General features: G+C 51.6%; 6 protein-coding genes across 6 annotated transcripts; 3 read left to right on the top strand and 3 right to left on the bottom strand.

Moving 5' to 3' along the window:
* Positions 1 to 1646: 1646 nt before the first annotated feature.
* On the bottom strand, positions 1647 to 7909 carry ABOM_004565 (MYB DNA-binding domain protein; the record flags this gene model as incomplete). Its single annotated transcript, XM_022531694.1, has 3 exons — positions 1647 to 3326; positions 3374 to 3835; positions 3896 to 7909. The coding sequence occupies 3 exons, from the start codon at positions 7907 to 7909 to the stop codon at positions 1647 to 1649; spliced, it is 6156 nt and encodes a 2051-aa protein (XP_022390205.1).
* A 1479-nt stretch (positions 7910 to 9388) lies between these two features.
* ABOM_004564 (deoxyhypusine synthase) lies at positions 9389 to 10588 on the top strand (the record flags this gene model as incomplete). The annotated part of the gene is made up of 2 exons (XM_022531693.1): positions 9389 to 9610; positions 9686 to 10588. The coding sequence occupies 2 exons, from the start codon at positions 9389 to 9391 to the stop codon at positions 10586 to 10588; spliced, it is 1125 nt and encodes a 374-aa protein (XP_022390245.1).
* A 1704-nt stretch (positions 10589 to 12292) lies between these two features.
* On the top strand, positions 12293 to 16280 carry ABOM_004563 (putative MATH and UCH domain protein; the record flags this gene model as incomplete). The annotated part of the gene is made up of 4 exons (XM_022531692.1): positions 12293 to 12683; positions 12740 to 14833; positions 14888 to 15641; positions 15704 to 16280. The coding sequence occupies 4 exons, from the start codon at positions 12293 to 12295 to the stop codon at positions 16278 to 16280; spliced, it is 3816 nt and encodes a 1271-aa protein (XP_022390244.1).
* Positions 16281 to 16826: 546 nt separating this feature from the next.
* On the bottom strand, positions 16827 to 19082 carry ABOM_004562 (rRNA (cytosine-C5-)-methyltransferase NOP2; the record flags this gene model as incomplete). Its single annotated transcript, XM_022531691.1, has 1 exon — positions 16827 to 19082. One exon carries the CDS (start codon positions 19080 to 19082, stop codon positions 16827 to 16829), a length of 2256 nt encoding a protein of 751 aa, XP_022390204.1.
* Positions 19083 to 19392: 310 nt separating this feature from the next.
* ABOM_004561 (uncharacterized protein) lies at positions 19393 to 20162 on the top strand (the record flags this gene model as incomplete). Its single annotated transcript, XM_022531690.1, has 2 exons — positions 19393 to 19527; positions 19602 to 20162. 2 exons carry the CDS (start codon positions 19393 to 19395, stop codon positions 20160 to 20162), a joined length of 696 nt encoding a protein of 231 aa, XP_022390243.1.
* Positions 20163 to 20953: 791 nt separating this feature from the next.
* On the bottom strand, positions 20954 to 23650 carry ABOM_004560 (cell differentiation and development protein Fsr1; the record flags this gene model as incomplete). Its single annotated transcript, XM_022531689.1, has 4 exons — positions 20954 to 21213; positions 21276 to 23132; positions 23185 to 23463; positions 23542 to 23650. The coding sequence occupies 4 exons, from the start codon at positions 23648 to 23650 to the stop codon at positions 20954 to 20956; spliced, it is 2505 nt and encodes an 834-aa protein (XP_022390242.1).
* Positions 23651 to 24427: the final 777 nt, after the last annotated feature.

The following is a 24427-nucleotide window of genomic DNA, read 5'->3' as shown; positions in this document are numbered from 1 at the left end:
CCCAACCGTAATGAGACAACTGCGCGGATTACCTTAACAACGTACGGGGTAGCTACTCCCATTATCTGGACGCAGTGGCTGGCTAACGAATATGCAGCAAACCAATAGCCAGCCCATGCACCATGCACCTCGATCCACCGCATACGAGATCTCAGACCTCATAGCACCTAACTGTACTCCGTACGGAGGTACTCTCTGCAAATCCACCCAACTCATTGATCGACAATGCATATATCCGAGCTACTCCTACATACATACATAACCAACTTGTGATTCAATTTCATCATGACTCGTCAAATTTAACCCAACCCACAGAAATTCCAGAACACAGAAAAAGCAATACACCGCTCATTCGTAAGGTCATCCCAAACCCACCACCACTCAATAAACCCAACAAGCCCATGTTCATCACCAATCAAGAGTTCACTCCCAACACTGAAGCTGAACTACCCTCAGACCCTACACTCCCCCTCCCAGAGCTCCTCGAACCAGAAGATGTCTTCCTCTTCCTCACTAGATCCCTCCTCTTATATGCCCGTCTCAGAAAGCTGTCATCCAGTACCCGAGGCTGTCCGGATCCCACACCCCCCATCACTACCCGGGGAATAACATATACATTCCCGTAGCGAGAGTCGTAACTATAGGTATAATTGTAGTGATGGGTATAGGTATGGGTATAGTGGTGTTTATAGTTATAGTTGTATTTGTAGTCATACTCCCCAGCGGTAGCTCCAGAGACAGAAGCCAATATCCCCGGGATGGCACTGTGCGGCACGCGTGACCGGAGAGCAGATAACAAGACAGCGTGTTCCAGACGGCGTTTGTGGAGTTTTGCGGCTTCGAGGGTAGTTTTGTGAGTTTCTGACTCTGGTCCTGGGAGTGGGAGTGGGGTTGGTATTTTGCTTGGTTGTGGGATTGGTCTGGGATGCTGTTGATATCTTGGAGGCATTTGACAGGTGGGTTGAGGGTTCACTCTTGTGGTGTCTATAGGTATGTATAGTTCTTTTGGACTGAGATGTTGATGTATGGATTGTTTAATGGAGGCTATAAGACAGGGATTGGGGGATTGGGCTGCATTTATATATATATGGTACGTTTCTGTGCGGGGGTTACATCGATTTCTTTTTCTACAAATGTGTCAAAATAATATCGGGTTGGGTTAGAATAATATAGAGTAAAATGAACGCCCCGAAGGTTGCGTCAGTGCTGTCGTTTGCAATTGATTAGTCTGCTCTATTGGCCATTTAGGGCTGTTTCAGATTGTTTCATGTTGGTGTATTCCCCCACTTTTTCGATGGTCTCTACATCCTGATCAGCTAGTCACCACCGGTCTTGGGTAGTATCTGGAGGGGTCAATTGAGGGGTTTATTAGATTGCCGGGCATTGGTTGAGTGGTTACGTGCTTTGTGGGATATTGTGGGTTCAATATATTTCATCAATTGAATCGTCTACTATACATACATGAATCATAGACATGCTCTCCTCCCGCGCCGCAAGAACAAAAATTAACGAGTGTGAGAGAAGTCAAAGAAGGAGCAGGCTTAAAAACGAGTAGAGTACATCGACAACCCTGCCTGCCGCTGTCCACATGGTAAATACATAGGTCAAGTCAGAAATGCAAAAGGAGAGTAGAGTACATCGCGACTCTATCGAGAAGGGTGCTGTGGCGTAAGTGGCCCCGGGAGCGGTCCAGCATTTGACCCTTGACTGTACACCCGATGGTGTCCTGGCGCCCCGTGTGGGCCAGGGACAACCTCGCTCATAGTCCCAGATACATGACCTCGTGCTTGGAGGGGGTGGACGGCACCGACTGCCTGAGGCCCACCAGGAGCATAGCTCAGCCCGCCTGCTGGGTTTGGTTGGAGAATCGCTGGGGGAGTATAAGAACGACCCATGGACATTGCTTGATGCGGTGGCCCAGATAGACCTGCTGCCCGGGCGCCCTGAGCTTGCGGAGGTGGTGTATTATGACCGTAATGTGCACCAGCGAGACCGAGCGCAGACCTATGCGGTGGCTGTTGGTGTGCTCCACTAACCATTGTTTGCACATGTTGCTGGTAGGTTTGGTGGCCGCTATGATGTTGCTGTGCGGACACATGCGTCGGCGCCGGCGTTACTGATGTTGGTGTAGCATACGCCGCGCTTGCTGCAGAGCGCGACATCCCAAGCAAATTGGCAGGAGATTGAATAGGGGTGGGAGGGCCTTGGCGGGAACCATAGGCGATGGTATTAGTACGGGGCGTGGGAGACCCAATTGTGGGACGGAATACTTGGCTCTGTGCACCTAAGTCACGCGAGCCAACAGCTGCAGCCTGTGCATGTACCACTGGCGATGGTGCATAGACGTTGGGGTGATAAGAAGCGCGCTGAGAAGGAGCCGGTGAGGGGGTTGGAACCGGTGATGGGGCACTGAGATTTGGCAGAGAGGCTCCTGGACCTGACAGTGGTTGATTCGAAGCGTAAGGTGAGTATGGGGGTTGTGGTGCAAGTGTTCCACCAGGGCGACTGCTCTGCTGGTGTGGCGGAGGGGGCTGTTGTTGCTGTTGTTGGCCTCGAGGATCAAAACGTGCCATCCAATCGTTAGTAGCGGGAGCGCCTGAGCTTCCTGGAACAGGTGTATAAGACTGGTAGTCAACGTAACCTCGGGATGGCGGTAAGTACTGTGTCTGCTGAACATATACAGGGGTTTTCTGAGTCGGCATTGCAGAATGTGTCTCCTCTTGACGGGGCGCAGCCGCTGTTTGGGAGTACGAATGTGACCCAGTGTAGACTGGCCGCGACGGAGAGGCCGCAGTTCCTCCAGGATTCGAGACTTGGTCACTTGCGAACCGTTTACGCGGTTGAGGCTCTTCGGGTTCATCATTCAGAATGCTTAAGATATTTGACCGCTTAGCTGGCACTTGCCGAGGAGCCTCTGGTTCAGGCGCGGTTGGCGCGGGCTGGAGGGCCTCTTTAGGTGGCGACAAGACTGGCGGTGGTTGTGACAAGCCCACATGCTGGCCAGGTAGCGGAAAATATGGCCTTTGGCTGATATGGTCGTGTCGGATGGGAGAGATATCCTGATCCTGCTTCTGCAGTGGCTGTGCTGGTGAGCTGGGAGGCTTTGTGCCACTGGGTTGGCGGGAATGGGATCCTGTGGGCATAAGCGAAGGCTGAGGCTGATGCATGTAGGACTGCTGCGTCGATGGAAGTGTGCCCTGTGTTGGGAGAAGAGGTGACCCATGGACATCAACACCCGATGTCCGGTATCCTTGAGAATGGAGAGGCTCCATACGTGCCATGTCAGGCGCTGGCACGGGCGTTTGGCGAGCCGAAATCGGTGTATCCTGAGGACGAGTGGTGGCATGAGGCAGTACAGTGGTCGGAATCTCACGTCTCTCTTCCTGGAAATATCCAAGGCGTGGGCCCGGGGCGCGTGGTGGTAAGCTCGCCTGATGAGCGCGAGCCTGGAAAAGTCCTCGCTGAAAACAGGCCCAGGGGTCATAGGGGTGCTGGCTTGTGCGAGTGGTGGATACCTTGAAACATTACGCTCCTTTTCTGGCGGAGGTCGAGCATGGAGGGGTACTGTCTGCGGAGATGGTGCTGTATGCTTACTCTTAGACACAACTCGGGTCTCATCTGACTCGGACGCTGCAGCTTCTGTATGTGGAGCAAGGGGGCGAGGCATGATGATGGATGAAGGTGTTGCTTCGTAGCGCCGTCTCGAGGCAATGTTGGGGGCAGCAGGCAAAGGACCCGTACGTTCTCCCCGAGCCTTTTTGTGCTCCGCATCTGTAACGATGTCTTCGAAGTCTTTCTGGCCGGAGTCTATCCGGCGCTGGAAGTAATTTTTGACCTTTACAGTATTAGCCACATGAATAGAGCTGGTATTAAAAAGTAAAAGGGGCATACGTACCATCACAGTTGTCTTCGTCTTCATGAAGTTCGAGATGCCTTCGAAATCGCGACCAAAGTGTGCCAGGAGTTGAGGGAAGTCGCGCTGCTCTGGTACAGACCAGTAGCTAGTAGGCTGCAGTGACCCATACCCTACCTCTGACTGTCTGGTAGTTGTCGGAGTCTCCTGTTCCGTCGACTCAAAAACCAACACGCCTTCTTTCTGACGGCCACGTCCGGACCTCACCCGTGGGGGCACCTCTGCCACCGGCTTCTCGGAAGGCTCTCTGGGCCGCACCATCGCCGCTTCGTTTGCACCATCCATGGCTGGTTCGGGCACCTCCAGCTTGGAGATAGCCCCAACAGAAGGTGCAATCGGCGCCATTGTCATGGTCTGGATCGGCTGCTCTGGCTGGATTTCTTGTGGCAATTGCTGTGGCTGTGGCTGTGACTGTTGCTGTTGAAGTTGGAGTTGGAGTTGTTGCTGTTGCAGTTGCAGTTGTTGTTGTTGCTGCTGTTGCTGCTGCTGCTGTTGTTGTTGTTGTTGTTGTTGTTGCTGAGCTACTTTGCCCCGTCGGCCTCCACGAGAACCTGCACCGGTACGGCCTCGTCGGCTAGCGGGTTTCTCGGGTTGATCGCCATCCCTGGCTCCCCGACGACCATTGCTAGTATGCTCCGTATCAGCAGAAGAGTCGCCAAAGGTGGGCGCTGCAGCACGTCGTGGTCGGCCAGTATCTGTAACGGGAGCAGGCTCCTCCTCGCCTTCATAATCAGGCTTGACAACCCCCAAATCAGCCATGAGAGCATTAGACTTTGGTCGGGCAGACCTTCTGGCACGGCCACGTCGACTCCAGCGCTTGTTGAGCTTGGCCTTATACTTAATCTCTTCTTTCGTGAGATAATAATGGACGATACATTGCCGGAAATCTCGCCCAGGCAAGGATTCGGCAATCTTACCCCATTTCTTCGGATGAGCCATGAACGCATCAGTAAAAGTCTCATGCTCCTCAGGGGAGAAGTCGTTGGGCGGTGGGATAAATCCAAAGACATCCATAGCCTTATCAGGGTCGATTATGTTATTCGTGTCCTTATACACACGTGCCTTTGCTTCGTCCAGCTCGAGCATATCTGGAATCACTGCCTCGCGAGAAAGATCTGGTTGCGCAGTGGCCTTGTTCCCACGTCGCCGTTCAAGTTCCTCCTGGGCGGAGATTTCTGAAGCCCGGAGAGCATTCTGGAAATCAAGCTCACTATTCCCCTTGTATCTCCTTCCTTCAGCGGTAGTAGGCGTTGCTATTGCAGTGCCTGGAGGTGACACGGGGCCTGGCGTCAGTGAATTCTTCTCCTTCGCACGATCCAGATCATGTACTCGGAGTCGCCATTCCTTGTACAAATCTACGTAATCATGTTGTAAACCAAGGTTCTTCCTGGCGATCTCTTTCCGGCGTTTCATCATCTCTCCACGAAAGACTTCCTTGATTGACTGGTGGGCTGCGGCATTTTCTTGGTAAATGTCAAGGTCAGAAAGAGGAGTTGGGGGGCCGGAATTCAGGAATGGCAGGCTCTCGATGGTGACAGCATCAGCTGCAGGGAGTGAATCCAGGACCATCTTGGTTGATGGTTCCTGGTCTTCGGCATCTTTATCCAGCTTGACCTCGGGAGGAGTAACCACTTCCCCTCGATCTTCAGCTTCATTTTTAGTCGCCGGCGGTGGTGGAGTTGGACCCCTCTCTGGAGCCACATCGTTGGCAATCGTTCCCAACAATTGAATACGCATGAGCAGTGCAACAATATTCGGATCTTCTAGTGGTGGAGGGGGTAATTCCGCACGCAACGCTCGCATGTCCTTCTCGAAAGTCCGCTTTCGCTCCTCTAGGTACTCTTGCGTAAAAACAACATTTTCATCTTCATCTTCATCGCTAGTCCGACTAAAGTCTGGGATGAGGACATCGGTTTTGTCTCCAGTGGTTTTCTCTTTAGGTCCTACATCTTCCACAGGAGGTAATTTGGGACTAGTAGCACGGACGCTTGAAGGCTTGGGGCGTTCGGACGGTACAGGCGACGCCTCTCGCTTGGATTCTTGTTTCTCCTTTCCAGGAACGATCTCCCCAGCTTCGGGGCCCGATGTGCTGTCATCGATTGACATGCGTTGTTCTCGCTTCGGTTCCTCACCGATAGATAACGCCCGCTCCTTTCCATCGATGGAATCACGCTTTGGAGTGACAGTGGAATTAGGCGCAGGAGGAGGGCCCCTGTAGCCAGGACGAACCCACTGTTTATTACTTTTAGGTGGCCCACGGGATACCGATGGTCGCTGTTGAAGAGCACGCGGGCCTGTAGGGATACTTGAGGAGTGCATAAGAGGCGATGTGTGTGGACCAGGCGATGATCCGCGATTGGCTGAAGGTGGGCCTCTTGCTGAAAGCTCTGGGGAGCTGACGATAGGCCCAGACTTGTTGGCCAAAGGCGTCTCTACTTGCGGTGCTGGAGGCTCCTTGCTGGCCATAGCCGCTGGGGCAGTGGGTAGGGAAAGGTCCGGTTGCCTCTGTGCAGTAGCGGGTGTGACAGAATGAGGCTTGGAGGTGCGTGCCACTGGTTCATGTTTACTCGAAGTATCCAAAGTCTCATCGCGTCGAATTCGTTGTTCCAGCGGTTGTTGGGGAGAAGTTCGGGAAGCTTTGGGACCCGTCGGAGGCTGTATAGGTCCGCGTGATAAAGGCTCATGTTGCTCTTTCTCTACCTTGGGGACTGATAGAGGCACGGCACCTGCATCGGACAGCCTCTTCTCTGCAGACAAATCGGGGATAGGTGCGGTAACAGAGCCAAAAGCCGGGACCTGCGGAGCCGCAGGGGGCGGCGACCGCTTGATAGGAGTGTGAAAGTCTTTGGGGGGCTCTGGGCGAGGTACAACAGGTTCAGGCCGTTCGGATCGTTCGGGTTCACGCCGAGGCTCAGCTATGGACGGTTTGCGAGTCTGTTCAACGTTAGGGTGGTCGGGAACTCGATCGGGTGGTGTAGGGCCAGTGTGGAGAGCCAGAGGAACAGGCGGTGCAGCTGAAATGCTGGGTATACGATTTTCATTGCGACTTGGAGGCCGATCTCTCTTCCAAGGATCGGCTGGTCTGTCTCGATCGTCGCGTTCCATACGTCGGTCAAGTTCATCACGACGGTCAAATCTTTCACGGCGATCCAACTCCCGGTCTCTTTCACGGTCACGGCGATCGATTTCTCGGTCGCGGTCCATTATACGCTCTCTCTCACGATCGCGATCGCGGTCTCGGTCTCGGTCACGGTCTCGATCACGGTCGCGGTCTCGGTCCCTATCTCGGTCCATAATACGATCTCTTTCTCTATCACGGTCCCATCGGCCATCTCGTGAGCGACTTCGGCGTCGAAAGGAGTCACGATCGTCCAGGTAAGGGATACGGCCGCGCCCACGTCCAACATCCCAATCCCCCCGCCCACGACCACGCATAGGCCCGCCACGCGGGTGGTGACCAGGTCCTGAGGATGGGATGTCCGCAGTAGTCGATGAGACTGAAAGGAGGCTGTCTCTGGAACCGCGTCGCATCCGCACCAGATCTGGATCCCTCCCAATAGGTTCTCTCATATCGCGAAAGTCGCGAGGAGGCGGCGGGGAACGGGAGCGACCGCGACCAAAGCCGATCCGTGAATCCCTGGGGTCAAAGTCCCGGTCGCGACGACCCCAATCGCGGTCAAGATCACGACGGAACGGAGGAGGTCCATCACGAACATCTCGAAAATCGCGATCGCGGTCTCTGTCCCTATCTCGAAGATCCCGATCCCGATCCCGAAAATCCCCACGGCCCGGATATCCTCGACCTCGACCACCAAAGGGAGCTCCCCGAGGAGGATCAATTAACGCCTTTGGACCCCGAGGCGGCTCTCGGCCCAGCGGGGGCAGATTCGCATCGTCAGAACCTCGAGGGCCGGCAGGAGGTCGACGGTCACCGAAACGCTGCGGAGATCTGTCGCGGGAATTAAACCCAGATAATGGGGGGTATCGTGAAGACATCACCAGGTCATGCTAGAAAGTGTATTATCGAACAACCCGGCAGATAGCCTGCTGCAGGTTAGTTAGCTGAAGAAATTATAAAACAAAATCGAAAAATGCAGTAAGAATCCAGGTTCGAGACTGGGGGACCCAGGGAAGGCAGAGCGCGAGGCAACGGTGTGGAGAACACGTGATCTTTAAAAGCGTGGAAGCACGGGCCAGAATAAAAGTATTATCTAATCGATCTAACCAAATCCAGGCAAGACCCAGCAGGCGAGAAACTCGAAATTTGATTGATGATTGACTGGTTCTTGCCTTAGCGGCAGCCACTTGGCGTGGCTTGTTTCAAATGTGACGGAGGACGTGTGAGGGCGTGTGGATCAGCAGACAAAGAGGGGAGATGAATGAGACGCAGTGAGGTGAGTATCCAAATTTTTGCCTGGGAACTGAGATTTCTGGATTGGATGCGTGTAAATGTCCTTGGTACTGCGGTCCACCACCGAATCATCGCTGCTGCGTGACTTTTTACGTGCAAAATATGATGATCTCGATCCCAAAATTCCAGAAATCAACAGGACAAAAGGGAAAAATAAGAATAAAATAAGAATAATAAAAAAAACCACAACAATATGCGCACCTCTTGACAAAATGCAGCGTATCAAGCAGCCAACTGTACGATAGCTGCAAGGAGTGATGGCCAGACAACTGGGCTAGATGACTGTTGGAACTTGGAGCTAATTAACCAGGATAGTCGAAATTCGGCCAAAAATAGCTGGGAATAATAGCCGACGATAGATCACGGTCCGGCCTGAACGTGAAGACAAGCTATACCACCAGGTACGAGGATTGAGAGAGTGAATGAAAGGAAAGACAATATTGACAGAAATCGATCGGAGGAAATGTGGACAATGATGAAGAAAAAAGAGAGGAGAAAAGAAACGGGGCCAGAGGTGGATGAACGGATGGATGGATTAGTTAGTTGGGGTGGAGGGCCGTCTGCCGCCGACTGTATGGTTGGGTTTAATTTTAGTTGGTCAGGGATTCTTCTTAAGGGGAACTCAAAAATAACTGCCCACTACGCTGCGTACTACTAGTAGTACTGGCCCTACGATGGCCGTGACCCTGGATTCATTCTTTCTGCCTGAGGCCACAGGGCCTCCTCATCATAACGTTGGTACCCCAGGCATCATATGGAGAAACTGCTGCGCAGCTGGAGACGGATCTAACTAATCGTATCCGGTTAGTCGTTGACTACCCCCGATCCTCTTGTTACACCTGAGGCATTCCTCAGCGTTTTTTCTGCCCGGCCAATCACCCCACCATATTGTTACAGAAGAAAAAGCCACAGAAAAACCTAGGAAAAGAAAAAACCTAAACCATTTCGCATCTTCTGTAAAGCAAACACTTACTTTAGAATCCAACAAAGACGTATATTGCCTAGCGTTCTTTTCATTCCCTTTTGCTTCAATCTTTTCCTTTTTTTTTTTCCCCTTCAAGACAATGTCCTCTCAGCCAGCGGAGGCTGCCCCTCCTACCTCTGCTACTAATGCCGTCCTAGTTGCTTCGGAGCCCGTTCCTGAGGGAACTCATCAGGTTCAGGGTGTGGACTTTGAGCGTTTCCAAGGCCGCGATATTACCGTCGCGGAGATGGTGGATAACATGAGATACATGGGCTTCCAGGGCACCGCAGTCGCCGAGGGTACACGCATTATGAATGATATGGTAGGACAAACTCCTCTACATCTTTTTTCTGCGACCCACTATTGGTATCCTTGCTGATATTGGTTACCTATGCAGCGAGCCTACCGCCATCCGGAATCGGGAGAGAAGGCGACAATCTTTCTTGGATACACTTCCAATCTAATTTCATCGGGCCTCCGGGACACCATTCGCTACCTCGTTCGCCATCGTCACGTTTCTGCAATTGTCACCACCGCCGGCGGAGTGGAGGAAGATTTGATCAAGTGTTTGGCCCCTACGTACATGGGTTCCTTCACGGCTCCTGGGGCTGGACTTCGTGCGAAAGGACTAAACCGCATTGGCAATCTACTGGTCCCGAATAGCAATTACTGTGCCTTTGAAGATTGGCTGATCCCCATTTTGGATAAAATGTTGGAGGAGCAAGAAGCCGCCAAAAAGAAGGCTCAACAGACCGGTGATGAGGAGGATGAGCTTCACTGGACGCCGAGCCGTATCATTGAGCGACTGGGCCACGAGATCAACCACGAAGATTCCGTGCTTTACTGGGCCGCGCGCAACAACATCCCCATCTTTTGTCCCGCTCTCACCGATGGCTCCCTGGGAGACATGCTGTATTTTCACACCTTCCGATCCTCCCCACAACGACTGCGAGTGGATATCGTGGACGATGTGCGTCGCATCAACACGATGGCCGTCCGGGCCGCCCGGGCAGGGATAATCATCCTCGGCGGTGGAGTGGTGAAGCACCATATTGCCAACGCGTGTCTCATGCGGAATGGGGCAGAGCATGCAGTCTATGTAAATACAGCCCAGGAGTTCGACGGAAGCGATGCTGGAGCTCGTCCGGACGAGGCTGTCAGCTGGGGAAAGATCAAGGCGGATGCCAAGGCAGTTAAGGTGTATGCGGAGGCCACCGTAGTCTTCCCGATGATGGTTGCAGCATCATTTGCTCGGGCCGACCAGTCTCCTGCAGATTCAGCTGACCAGGCCCAGAACTAAGGAAAGAGCGTTTCTGTTTTTTCCACGGTGGTAGGCGGGGTAAGCTACGAACACAGGACCGTGCGATGATTAGAACGGGTGTCACGCCAGAAGCCCACTCGGAGACGGATTCCCTCGATCCTCTAATTCTATGCAGTGTCTCAAGTGTGTTGAGGAGTTCCTTGCGGGTACACTGCCTGCTTCTCGAATCAGAAATTCCATTGGGGCTCCAGAGGTGGCGGCGATAAAACCCCACCAGATGTGTCGTCTCGGTAGTGTCGGAAGGGGGAAGATACTATTCTAGAAGCTGAGGGAGGCGAACCGGAAGATAAGCTCCGAGAACAGAATCAAAACTGCCAGGGAACCGAGGAAGGACAAAAAAAAAAATGAAAAGAAAAGAAACACTTTTACTTTTCAGTTTTTAAGACTGGTTCTTACCACGAGTGAGAAAGTTCCATGTCCCGCGATCCCGGGCGGGACAGGAACTAAGGCCATTAATTTGTCTTGCAGAGGCAAAGTGCCTGAGGCGGAAAGAAGGGATGGCGAATCAGAAAGAAAACGAATTGTGGAACCAATGGAGCGCGTTCCACAGGTCGATCATTCATGACCCGTGACAGTTGATTAGGTGGACAACTAAGGTTCCAATGAAAAACGGATACCCGAGTTAATTCCTTGAGTGCTGTATGGGATCTTGCCACAGCGGAAAAGGGGGGGCGGATACTAGTCGAATACTGTTGTCCAGAGCTTCACAAGGAAACGACGAGAGACATTGAACATCCATCAAGTAAAACGGAAATGATCCGACAGCCTCTCGGCCTTTTGACTGGTAGATCGTAGTATGCTTACTCTCTCCCCCTAAGTAAGAATGATAACAGTTCAAGCCGAAGATCAAATAGGATCGGGAGAAATCAGATCTCCACCCCATCGGGAACAAGAGGGGGGTCGAGGTGGCAATCCCAGACTGGAGCGTCTGGTACTTACTAAGTCAAGCAGCATGAATTGTTCCCCAACGAGGGCAACTAAACAAATTCGCCCATGAACCCATTGGACCGGCGGTGAGTGCAGGTGATTTGGCTCTCGGCTGCATTGCCGCCTCATCTTTGTCTTTGGCTCCTAATACCCCCTCTCATTTTTCTGCCTCGTACTCATCTATCTTCCTTCTCTTTGCTTTTTCTCCCTTCTTTCTCTCTGGTCCCTGTGATCTTTCCTCGCTTTCTTTCTTTTTGCCCCTTCTTTACCCGGTGGTGAACAGCCTTCTATCAGCAATCCATTGCTGTCATTTCCTTCCTGGGCTTAGACTGCCCCGTACTACTGATAAGCCATCCTTATCGGGGGAATTCTAGACCCTCACTTTCTGCTGCATCGTTTGCTCTGTCAATTCTCCTGGCGCTCCTATTTTTGTTAAACCGCTAACTCTCTTCTTCTTTATGGACTCTTCCGTCCTATGGTAGAAGAGACGAAAAGAGTATCGGTTGCGACGCTGTTTTCTGCCTGGATGTTTGGTTCTTGAGTTTTGCTTATACTTGGAGCACATGGTGTCTCGGTCTCTTACTATTACTCAACGTTAACCAGGCCTTGTGTTTGAGTCATCCTGTATCGCTCGTATATTGCCCTTTTTTTATTACATGTTCTTGTGGCTCGTATAATTCCTGAGATCATCTTTCTTATCTCCCTACGAGCACTATCATAAGCTCAATAGGGTTTTATCACTCTCCATCATTCACAATGGATACCACCCACGAGACATCGGTTACAGTGGAGCAGCTTCATCCTGTCACGCCAAATATGGAACCACCTTCAACAACAGACACAGGTGCAACGACAGTCGCTCTGGACGCGCCGATCAGCGACGCTCCAGAGTCTTCGACAGACCAATTGAACAACGCCATAGAATCTCCCTTGCTGGTGCCAGAACAAAATATATCCTCTCAAGATACTGGTGCTGAGGAACACGAGCCTCCCATTCGGTCTGATATCTCTGCCCCTCCACGACCCCCACCTCCAGAGGTCGAACATGCTTATTGGGCGGAGATGGAGGAGGATACCTCGGTCCCGGACGAGGCTGAGATGAAGGAAATCGAGTCTGCCGCTGATGGGGACTATAGCGCTTACGAATGTGAGTTCCATAGAATCATAGTTGGTAACATCGGAGAACATCGCTAATAATAGTAGATCCTTACTGGGAGAAGAACTTCCACCCGGATCTGGACGATCCCGAGTATCGTCCCATTGAGAAGGCTCGTCTTACTTGGAAAATTAACGGTGTTAGGGGCACAAAAGATCATCCCAATCGTTCCAAGGTCATGCGCTCTCCAGCCGCCTACATCGGCGGCTACTGGTGGTCCATCAAGTTTTTCCCCCGTGGGAACAACGTCGGTTCCCTGAGCATCTATATTGAATGCTCGCCCACCATGCCCCCTCCTGACAAAACTTTACCCGATACCGAGTTTAAAGTGCTCCGGGGCCCAGCTGATGTAGATATTAATGGCCATACTCCCGATCTGAACCTCAAGTTTGGCCAGACAGATGACCCCGCAGCTTGGCTGGAAAACTACAAGTCACAGTATCCACCGGCTGCCAAGGACGAAAAGACAACGTCCAACACTTGGAGAGTTTCGGCACAGATTGGTGTCATCTTATACAATCCAGATGAACCACGGACTGGATGGATGCAGTCATCTTGCCATCAATTCAATCCACACAATCTTGACTGGGGCTGGACTAGTTTCCATGGCCCGTGGGACCAGATCCACCGCCGGCAGCGGGGCCAGCGTCAGGCACTACTCCGCAATGATACCTTGGCGTTTGATGCCTACATCCGTATCATTGACGACCCTACTCGCTCGTTGTGGTGGCATCCCAGTGATTCGGAACCTACCTGGGATAGTCTAGGGCTCACGGGCTACCGCCCGCTTGGAGACTCCGTTATCAATCACAGTGCCGAAGTCGCGGGGCTAGCCACATGGTTACATATTGCACCTTTCTGTAAAATCATTCAAAACGCCAACATTGTTGAACATCATGCCAACTGTGACGTCAAGCCCAAGCCGCTCTGCGATGCGCTGCAGAGGTTCCTCTGGCAGCTACGCTCTCGCAGAAATTCTCTCCAGTATGTGAACACTGACATCATCACATCTACGCTGCGCAATCTGCATGAGTATTCCGGAGATGTATGTGATTTCTGGGAACGCTTGCGACGCACCCTCGAGTTAGAACTTGCAGGTACAAATGCGGTGAAAGACCTGGCTGCGCTGTTCGATAGCCCAACCCCTGATCTACTTCTCCAGGAGGCTCAAGGATCGGATATGGTCAACACTATCCCAAAGGATTTCAATTCTCGTATCTGTGTGCCTGCCGACCAGGTAAAGACAATGCATGAAGCCCTCAGCAATTACCTGAATTCCAAACCAGGCCGTTGGGCACTGCCGCCTATTCTCCATGTGGAGCTAAGTCGCCAAAAACTCGACAAAGCAGCTCGGCAATGGCGGTTAATCTACAATCGGGTGGACCTAGACGAAGAGCTAGACCTTTCGCCATGGCTACTACATGGTCAGCGCGGGAAGTATGTCCTATACGGTTACATCGTCCATCGGGGTCGACGCACTTCGGGTAAATTCTTCAGCATTCTTCGCCCCGGTGGTCCTGGAACTAAGTGGCTGGCGTTTGATGACGGAAGCGATAATCGTGTTGAGTGTTTAACACGTAAAACAGCCTTGGGCCATCATCTAGGTCTAGACGCAAGTCAGAAGGTTGACCATAAAACTGGCCATGATGTTGCCATTGCGGTGATGTATATCCGCAGTGACCTCGTGTCACAGTATCTACCGGGCCCTCAAGGGCCATGGGCTGCGTCTCCGGCTATGAAAGAATATTACGAACGTGGAATTTATCCCTACGCAGAGTCGACTGACGGGAAAACAACGGAGGACATTCAAGTTGAAGTCTACTCTGCTCCGCAATATGATAAGCTCGACAGCTTGTTCGACACATACGATCTGATGTCGCAGGCGAAGACAGCCAACAAGGTCATGTACCTGACAGTACCTCGGTCAACGAACCTGATCGAGCTGCGCAAGAAGATCGCTTTATGGTCTTCTACAGGCACCCAAGATCAGACAGGTCCAGAGCATATTCGCCTCTGGCAGATTGGGCATACTCGCGACCAGTTTGGTCCTACACTCGCGTTCTCTCGGGTATCGGACCTGAGAACCACATTGAATCTGCCCATGAAGACAGCTCGTTTCTGGATACAGTTAGTCTCAGATGGTGAGTTATTCATGTAAACACCCTTAGGCCAAGCCGATACTAATATTTGAATAGTGGATGCAAAGTACTTTGCCATGGCGGATCCGCAAGAAGTAGAAGTCCCACAGAACAAGCCTGAAGAGGCTGTTTTTGAACGTGAAGACTCTGATTCCTCCGACGATCAGCAATCTGTTGCTGAAGTCGAGGCTGCACGTGCAGGCCCATCTGGCACCGCTTCTCGCGTGGATGACACTGTGCAAGTCGTGATTGCAGACGCCTCTTCCGAACACTCTAATAATAATGTTCCCGAGAACTCGGTAGAGGGTGTTACAGCATCGCTGGAGATGGCTCACCCCGAAGATGACATCCCTAACGGGGCTGAAAATGATGCTGTCATTGCTGCAATAATCGCTGAGGATATCCAACAGATGGAAACGGAACAATCAACAGATACTCCTCAAACCAATGATGTCACGACCGTGCCCCAAACTATTGAAGTCAGCACAGAGTCTTCTCCAACTGATGAGGTTTCTGCTAATCCAATGGAGCCGGAGCCCTCATTACCGGTGGACCATGTGTATTATTTCATCCAAATTTTTGATGTGGAGGCACAGGCTTTGCGGACTGTCGGATCATTTTTCTCTCAGAAGGAAGAGACTATCAAGGCTGCAGTGCGGAAGCACTTGCAATGGCCCGTGACCAAAGACTTCCAAGTCTGGCAGCGCGTGGATGGCACTACGGTGACAACTATGTCCTCTGCCGAGACCTTTAACGTGTACGTACCCGATGGTACTTGCTTCATCGTCGGAGACAAGATGAACAAGGACAAGTAAGTCAAGTCTTTCCCATTAATGTCATGCCCAATAGTATACTAATCTGTCCACCTATTAGACGTTTGAAGCTCAACCAGCAAGGTTTACTGGCCAACCCTGATCAGCTGGTGCGATATCTGTGGGCTAAATCCCGCAACCACCCCATCGAGGCATTTACTGGTTTCAAGACCATCGAAGCATCATTCACCAATGAATTTTATAGCGGTGGTTTGAGCAAAGGATACTACCATGGTAAAGGAAAGCATGTCTCCGATTCAGCCGCTACGTATGATGGGGATTTCGTCCTCGGAAAGCGTCACGGTAAGGGATTCATGGAGTATCCTATTGGCGATACCTACAACGGAGATTGGTTCGAGAACCAGTGCCATGGTCAGGGCACCTTCGTCGAAAAGAAGACAGGCAACAAATACGTGGGCGGTTACAAAGATGGTAAGCGTCATGGAAAGGGTATCAGTTACTGGGAAGTAGCCGACGAAGAGATGGATCTGTGTCAGATCTGTTACTGCGAAGAGCAAGATGCCCTATTCTATGACTGTGGTCACGTCTGTGCCTGTGTCACCTGCGCACGCCAGGTGGAAATATGCCCGATCTGTCGGAAGAACATTATCAGCGTCGTCAAGATCTACAGGACATAGCGGGGCCTTGTTGATTAATATAATTACATCGTTTACTTTTTGTTGCACGGAGAATAAGGCATACCCGGGTTCATGGAACTGTTCCACATTTATATCTATATCCACTATCAGTTTTGGATCATCCGTTCAATTTTTGCGAAGACAATATACGAGATATACGAGATTTTAGATCAGACATTTTTGAATGTACCGATTGACTTTTGTTGTTGCAAGTTTCCCAAATCCAGAATGTGTATAAACCATGAGTGCCACTTGAAAGAGGCATATGAACTAGTACTCACTACATAGAATGCCCCCAAAGCCACATGGATATGTCATGGTATCTATTGAATACACCACCTATCTAGTATAATAATGAAACGCATATCATATAGAATCAACACTCAAAGAACACATGCGCCACCCACACCAACAATGAGATAAAGCAGAAAAGAAAAACAGATGCTTTTATATTTCATTCATTCAACAAGCCATCTTGATAGAAATCCGGGGACCAGAAGAAGAAATATACACAGGTATTAGATAGTAAATGAAGACGCATCATAACTACTTGGTCGACTTCTTAGCCTTTTTCTTGTCCGTCGTAGAGGCTTGAGGTTTGGACTTCTTCTTTTCAGGGGTAGAAGCTTCGGATTTCTTCTCAGGAGTGGTAGACTCTTGGTTCTTGGGCTTGATGTTCTTCTGGGCTTTCTTTGCTTTCTCTGGGGTAGTGGCGGTGGTCTTCTTCTTCGGTTCTGGGGCAGAGTCGGAATCCTTGGATTCTTCCGTGGATTCGGGCTCGGACTTCGACTTCTTGCTGGGCTTGTTGAGGACGGCCTTAGGGTTGATACCCTTTCTGCGGAGGCGATTGCGCTCAGCACGGGCGATGCGATCGGCGTCATCGTTGTCCTCGAAGGGACCGAAGGAGCCACCCTCGGCTTCTATGACGTTACCGTCATCGTCGGTGATGGGGGTCTTGTCGATGGCGTCTTCGTCGTCGGACTTAGGGGTAGCGCGAGCCTCAGAGGACTTGGGCTCGGAAGCGCCCTCGCCCTCGGGCTTCTTGTCTGTGGGGCTGGGTCCGGTCTTCTTCAACTTGCAGACATAGAAACCGTCGACGTTCTCGCGGTGGGGGAAGTAGCGACGGGTCATGGTCATCTTGGCATCGAAGTGCTTGCCCATGTATTCCTTGAAACCGGGACTGCCGAAGTCACCCAGGCCGGTGTCGACGATCTTCACGTTGGGGCGCTTGCGCAGGACGTACTGGACGACGGCCTCGTTCTCCTCAACTGTTACACTACAGGTAGAGTAGACGATGTAACCGCCTGTTTTCGAGGAGTGGTCGACGGAGTCAATGGCGGCGAGAAGCAGCTGGCGCTGCATGTGGGGGATGGCGAGGAAGTCGCGTTCGGTCTTGGATGTCTTGACAGCAGGGTCCTTGGAGATAACACCAGTACCGGTACAGGGAGCATCGAGCAAGACGCGGTCGAAACCACCCATGGCCTTGGGGAAGGCTGTGCGGGCATCGAGGTGGGTCACGACGGTGTTCTTGCATCCGAGACGGTGAATGTTACCGATCAAACCCTTGGCACGGGGCTTGCTGGCATCGTTGGCGATCACACAACCTGTGTTGCGCATCAATGCGGAGATGTATGTAGTCTTACCACCGGGCGCAGAGGCCATATCGAGGACTCGCTCGTTAGGTTGAGGCGCCAATGCCATGACAGGGAGGAAGGAAGATGCAGCTTGAAGGATGTAGTGACCAGCCAGGTACTCTGGAGTGGCACCAAGAGGAACGGCAGACTCGAATACTTGGAGACCAACCTTGGACCACTTGCCGACGGGCTCGAGCACAACACCACGGTTGATAAGCGCTTGAGCCAGGGAGCGACGGTTGGTGCGCAGTGTGTTGGTACGGATGACAACAGGACGAGGGGTTTCGTTGGCTTCGAAAAAGGCGAAAGCCTCCATAGGTGTGAAAAGGTTGAATAGCTTCTCTGCGAGGAATGGCGTATATCCGTAGTAAGTGCAGATGTCGTTCAAAAGCAGCGATACGTAATCGGTGCGAGACTTTCCAGTCTGTCCCAATGTCTTCAAGTCACCCAGAATACGGATAGTGTCTGTGATTCTTGTACGGAGGAGCTGCAGGTCAGGAGCCAGGCCTGGGCCGGATCCTTCGCCGTCCGCAAACACATCTGGACGGTCACCGGCGATGTTTGTCTGCATGGCGGATTCCTGTAATTCGCGTTCTGCTTCTTCCTCTTCGGCCTCCTTCTCCAGATCCAATTTCCGGGACAGTCCCTCAATGTTGGCTGCCGTCAACTTCTCTTCCGCATCGGAAAGATCTTCGTCATCGGAGAACATCGCCTGGCGTGGATGGTCTTCCTCGTCCGAATCCATAATCGAGTCATCATTCTCTGAATCATTCTCATCCTGGCTGTCCATTGACCCATCGCTAACGCCATCGAGATCACCGAACTCATCATCCAACATTTCCTCGTTGTCAAGATCCGACATCTCCTCGTCTTCCTCCTCATCACTCGATTCCATAAAAGTGGGCTTCTTCTGTTCCGTAGCTTTCTTCTTGCCCTTAGTCTCTGGCGCAGCAACCTCCTTCTTGCTCTTGCTAGTAACAGCAGCATTGACCTTCTTCTTCGGCGCTTCCTTCAGAGGCTCCTCCTCAACTTCGGCTCTTCTCCGCTTCTTGCCCGCTTCCGCCTTCGATACAGTCTCACCAGCCTTGCGCTTCTTGAGCATAGTGATCTTAGACTCATCGAGCGGGGCCGGAGGGCCCTGCTTCTTCATACGACGACCCCTACCCATTGCGACAAGTGGTGTATTGTGGGTGAATAAAACAAGAAAAAGAGGGTATAGCACTGTATGTTCTCCAAAAGAATCCAAACTTTTTTTTACGTTTCACTTTTTTTTTCTCCGGGCGGTCAACATCGGCAGATAGTTCCTGGCAGGCGGTGTAAGCGGGAACCAGCTTTGTTTCATGCCTGAGGCAGAAGCCCGATAGTGCAAGTCAGCTTCACCACCAACCCAATCGGGCAAAATGCGGGATGTCTAACTGAATGTGACACAGCATCAAATCGCGCGGTTGCCTTCCTCACCTTTATACAATCACTCTGCAATGTACACCTCCGGTCCTGCGGCCGCCATGGCAGAAGTCAACTTCATTAAATCATACCTTTCCTCCCTCGACTCCCGTCCCATTAAGCTCCCTGCCGACTATGTCATTGATCCAGAGCGAGTCGGGCGAGTCCCCGTACGTATACATCTCAGACATCTGAAACCCAGCTGCCCAAGAATGATGTCCATACTAAACATGTCTCAACCCAGTACCTTCTCCCCCGCATGCCAGCCCCCCACCCCGAAATGCCGAGGAAAGTGAAACAGGCTCAAGCCCCCGGCTCCTCCAAGTCAATCACCGTGAACTTAAAATCCGCGCGGAATCCTGTCCTCGAAATCAAGCTTTCCAACAAGCCTATTTCCACGACATCCGTTCACGACCTCAAGGATGCAGTGCGGGACCGTGTGGTCGACGCTCAGTCGAACAAGATTCCGCTGGACAAGATCAAGATCCTGTATAAGCGCAAGCCGGTTACAGGGAAGACCATCTCCGAGATCTTGGCTGATGAGCCGGAGATGCTGGCTGGTGGGAAGGAGGTTGAGTTTGGGGTTATGATTATGGGCGGTGCGAAGGTTGTCGATGAGGACCAGGAGATGGTGGATCGTGGTGCGTCGCCGAAGGCTGCTCTTGGACCTAGTGGGGAGAGTGTCCTGGAGACAGAGGATTTCTGGGAGGATCTGGAGGGATTCCTAGCGCAGAGGATCAAGGATAATGACGAGGCAAAGAAGTTGAGGAACTTGTTTAAGGAGACTTGGAGTTCGAGTCGGTGATTTTGGTTTGTATGACTTGGGTGTTGTGTTATGATACCTCTTCTTATGAGAACATAAGATCCCGATACGATATCGGATATTCCTCCTCATGAAATAAATAAGCGTGCTGTGGAATTCCTTATAATGACATAAATTGTGGTATTCTATGGCTCGCTGAGTAGATTAAAATCGAACCCCGGTTGCCCTATTGCTGTAGTGTCTAGCATCATTCCCAACGGTATATCGGCGAGAGTGAAAGGAATCATTGTTGGGATCAGTGGAAGGCCCTCAGAACGGGAAAGAAAGAAAAGCTATATTACAGGGCATGAGTGTAGAGGCCAAACTGCGGACCATCATGGTTTAAGACTGCTAACCAGGGTTATGGGAACGGCGGCTTAAGGTACGCCGTTGTGGCCATCACACATGATGCCAAAGCACCTCAAAATAACGGGTCACAGGGGTACATGAATTGCAAATGTAACCAGTTGTGTGAACAAGATAATGAAAACTCTAAAGCACAAAAGACACCCTTCGTCATTTCATATAAGCCGGGGTAGTAATAGTAACAGCAATGCAGGGGGGATATGTTTAGGGAAATTGGAAAGGCATAGAGGATTATGAAGACAAAAAGAAACTATAACCACACGTGTAGAAAGGAACATATGCCAGATAAGAGATCACTGGAAATGCTCAAGAATTCGCCAAGCGCTCATCCATTCATGCGTCCAAGAAATACGGCATAAGAAGAATATCAGCTCGAATATAAGAATAAAATCATACATCGACAGTAGAAGCCCTCATTATCTCGAAGATTACCTCGAGAAGACCTTGACCAGACCATCGCCGCCGCCGCTAACGACCCATCGGCCATCGCGGCTCCAGACGGCGGAACACACACCTTCACCACGCATCAACCGGTGACTGGTGATTTCTTGGGTGCAGCTGCGTTTCTCGAGGTTCCAGAACCGCAGACTGGCATCATGGCCGGCCGACACCAGTTCGCGTCCATCTGGAGATAGGGAAAGTGACGCAATAGCGGACGGGTGCGCCAGCATAGTATAAGTGCATTGTCCTATTACATTCGTTAGTAACCAACCAAGCTTTGTTTCTTAGGTCGAAAGATATAATACGCACCACTATTAGCGTCGAAAAGACGGATGTATCGGTCTTCATAACCACTTATTATGACACCCTCCACACTACTTGAGCCAGTGGCGCCGTGAACCACCTCTTCTTCACCCGAGATGCGGCTGGGGTCAAGGCCAGCAGACCCGTCGAATCCAACCGTAGTTGCTACAACGGAGTTGACCCCTGTGGAAGGAGTGCCATCGTACGTCTCCAGACTCGCCATTCCCACAATTTCCTCACCGGTCCTCGTGTCATAGACAATGATCGAAGCGTCCGAAAAGGACACCACAAAGTTTACACCGGCAAGTGACAACGGACTAATACAGGTCGGCGAAGGGGAATCCTTCCGCGTGATCTTGTGAATAAGGGTGTAGTGGAACGGTGTTGAAGTAGCCATACTAGGTTGCGGTGAGGATGGGAAGTTTGAACCGGACGAAATCGAGTTTGCCCTCCGGCTTCCTCCAGCTCGTCTGTTCCCTGCTTGCGGTGAGGAGAGTTGGGGGGGAGCGCTAACCGCCCATATCAGTATCTGACCGTCCGCAGCCCCAGAGGCCAACAAGATCCTATCAGGGCCACCGTAATGACCACAAGAGTCTCCAAACACAGACCCGGTAGTTCCAGGAAGGACACAAAGACCCCATACAGCATCTGTATGGCCATCAAGTGTGGCCTTAGGGTCAATCCTTCCTCGTTCCCAGACACGCACACTTGCATCTTGGCCACCGGAGAATACCCAGCCGTCACCCAAAGCGCGGCCACCATTAGAGAAATCTCGGGAAGGAGAGCATGCGGCTAACGCTGTGACAGCACCAACATGCCCTCTGTGTGTGAAATAGCTAGTTATATCCAGATCACTGCTCGAATTGACATTATGAGAGCCAAAGTTGCCGTATGTTGCCGGAATAATCCATCGCTTGATCGTGCCATCATCGCTACAAGTACAGATTTCTGGCTCTGAAGGACTACCACCACCGGTGAAAATCACAGCGCGGACGACATCCAGGTGCCCGCGCAGAGCAAATCTAACTTTAAAGTTAGTGTCCTGTTTCTGGGCCGCTCCTCCGATGCTGTCGCTCGATGCCTCGCTCTTGCTCCTAGCCCCCGAGCTTTTCCGTCTATGGGAGAGCGATCCAGGGCGTGAAGGAGATTTCGATCGAACAAAGTTGGCGTTAGGAAAAGCATCCACGTCTGGCCGATGAGGCGGCATCGGTTCAGTTGGGGGCTCTTTTTCGGATGGTTCGTCAAAGTTCCAACCATCTGAGTCCTCTTGTTGTTGCTGTTCTGCTTGTTGTGGCTGTATCTCCTCCTTAGCCCCTCCTTGTGCACCGTACACATCATATACTTGCTTCTCAGCACCAGTGCGCTCAGTCACAATTGTATGTTCGGGAACCTGCTTTCTACTATCAACCGCAGTGGCTGGGGTCTGCTGCGGTTCCAAAGGCTTCCTTTCCAAAGCTTCTCTAGAACCGGGAGGCAGGCCAAACTGATTTGGCTGGCGAGCGATTCCTGAACTCTCAGGGTACTGAGCCACAATGGGCTGGTGGTTCTGAAGAGATACCTCCCGTGCCATAATATGATTTGCCTGCTGCTGTTGCTGTTGCTTTTGACGCTGCTGCTGAATGTGGTATGCTTCCTCCAGTGCCTGCTGCGACAGCTGTTGGTTTCCGTAGATATGGTTTGGGAGTTCCGGATCGCTAAGCTCGGGAGGAGGATGCGATGCAGGGATAACGTGGTAAGTCACTTCTTGGGAACATTTAGACAAATAAAGGCGCGATTTTTCCCGTTCATTTTCTTGCCGGAAGTCGGGTTGATTGTCGTTCAACTCGGCTTCGTTGAGCTCAGTGGGCGGCTTGGGGCGTTGTGCTAAGAACTCGGTCAGTACATAGCGCGTCATCAGAAATGGCCATCATCATACATTTCAAGGCATTTATACTCTCTCGAGCGATATCCTTGGGATCCCTGGTGTCCTCAACCTTCTCGTTGTTGCTAAGCTTCTTGACCTTTTCGCGCTCCTTCTTCAACGCAGCCTCGAGTAGCCTAACGTGTTTACCCAGGGACTCTTGTAGACGCTTGCTTGTGCGCACATCACCTTCCAGCTTGCCTATGCGGGACTTCATTTCTGCGCGCTCGATTTCCCATGCATTGCGGTCTCGCTCGTGTCTATGCCACTCTGTCTGCAGGAAGCGCATAACGCCTGCCATACCCCAAAACCGATTAGTGTCATTATCATGGCGAGATTATGTCTCTAAAAAGCTTCGAGTGAAAGACACACCTTGTAGTGTATACTCCGTCCCCTGAGGTTGCCCGCCGTTGGAGGACCCGTCCCCGGGTCCGCCATAGCCTCCAGCCCCGACCATGGCCGAGGGCGATTGCCAAGCCATGCGAAATCAACGATCAGGGTTACGGAGGCCGTGAATTATCAATGGAAGGTGGTTTCCAGGTCGTAGGGTTTAATTTGAGGTGTGGATAGCCCGGTGAAGTTGTGCCCACAGCGATAAACTTTCTTGGTGTAATGCCAGCAAAAGTCGGGACGGGCGACAGCGGCAGGAAACAGCGTTCCCCGGGCCGTGTCAACACCGGTGGAAGCGAAAACAATGGATGAAATCGAAAAGGCGGAGGATTTCGTTCGTCGGAATTCGAGTAGATGTCAAAAGAAGTTGAGCCGAAAGGTGGCCTTGGACTGGTGCGCGTTCTCCTGCGCTGCTGAGGTCGGGGAAATGCTGCGGTGTTCTCGTTGGCTCCTTAGACGCCCACGCGGCTTAACCGCCTTTAGCGCTGGGGGGTTGTTTATTTTCCCAGCCTCATCAAGTGGTGGTCAGGGGTTGAGAAATGGATGAGCTGGCCATAAACATCCCGAAGTCAATATTTCCTAATTAAATGCACGATTAAAGCGTAGTACTTCCCTCAGGGGGAGTAAACTAACAGGACATGATCTGAAGTACAGCTGGAACTGGACCTGATCTGGTCAGACCGCCAATCATCGCCCCCAACTGACCCTTAGCACCGTTACTTTTTGACCTGTTCAAAAAATCTCCCAATAAACTATCGCGAACATAACGTGTCACTATTTTTAATTTGCAACGTTATCAGTGAACCAAATGTATCCACTCATATAATTCTCATGAAGTCGTGACTCATTAGATACTACTACTACTCTA

This window comes from Aspergillus bombycis, assembly GCF_001792695.1.
Source record: "Aspergillus bombycis strain NRRL26010 chromosome Unknown contig00031, whole genome shotgun sequence".
In the NCBI taxonomy this organism is placed as follows: domain Eukaryota; kingdom Fungi; phylum Ascomycota; class Eurotiomycetes; order Eurotiales; family Aspergillaceae; genus Aspergillus; species Aspergillus bombycis.
This window is presented reverse-complemented; position numbering and strand designations above follow the sequence as displayed.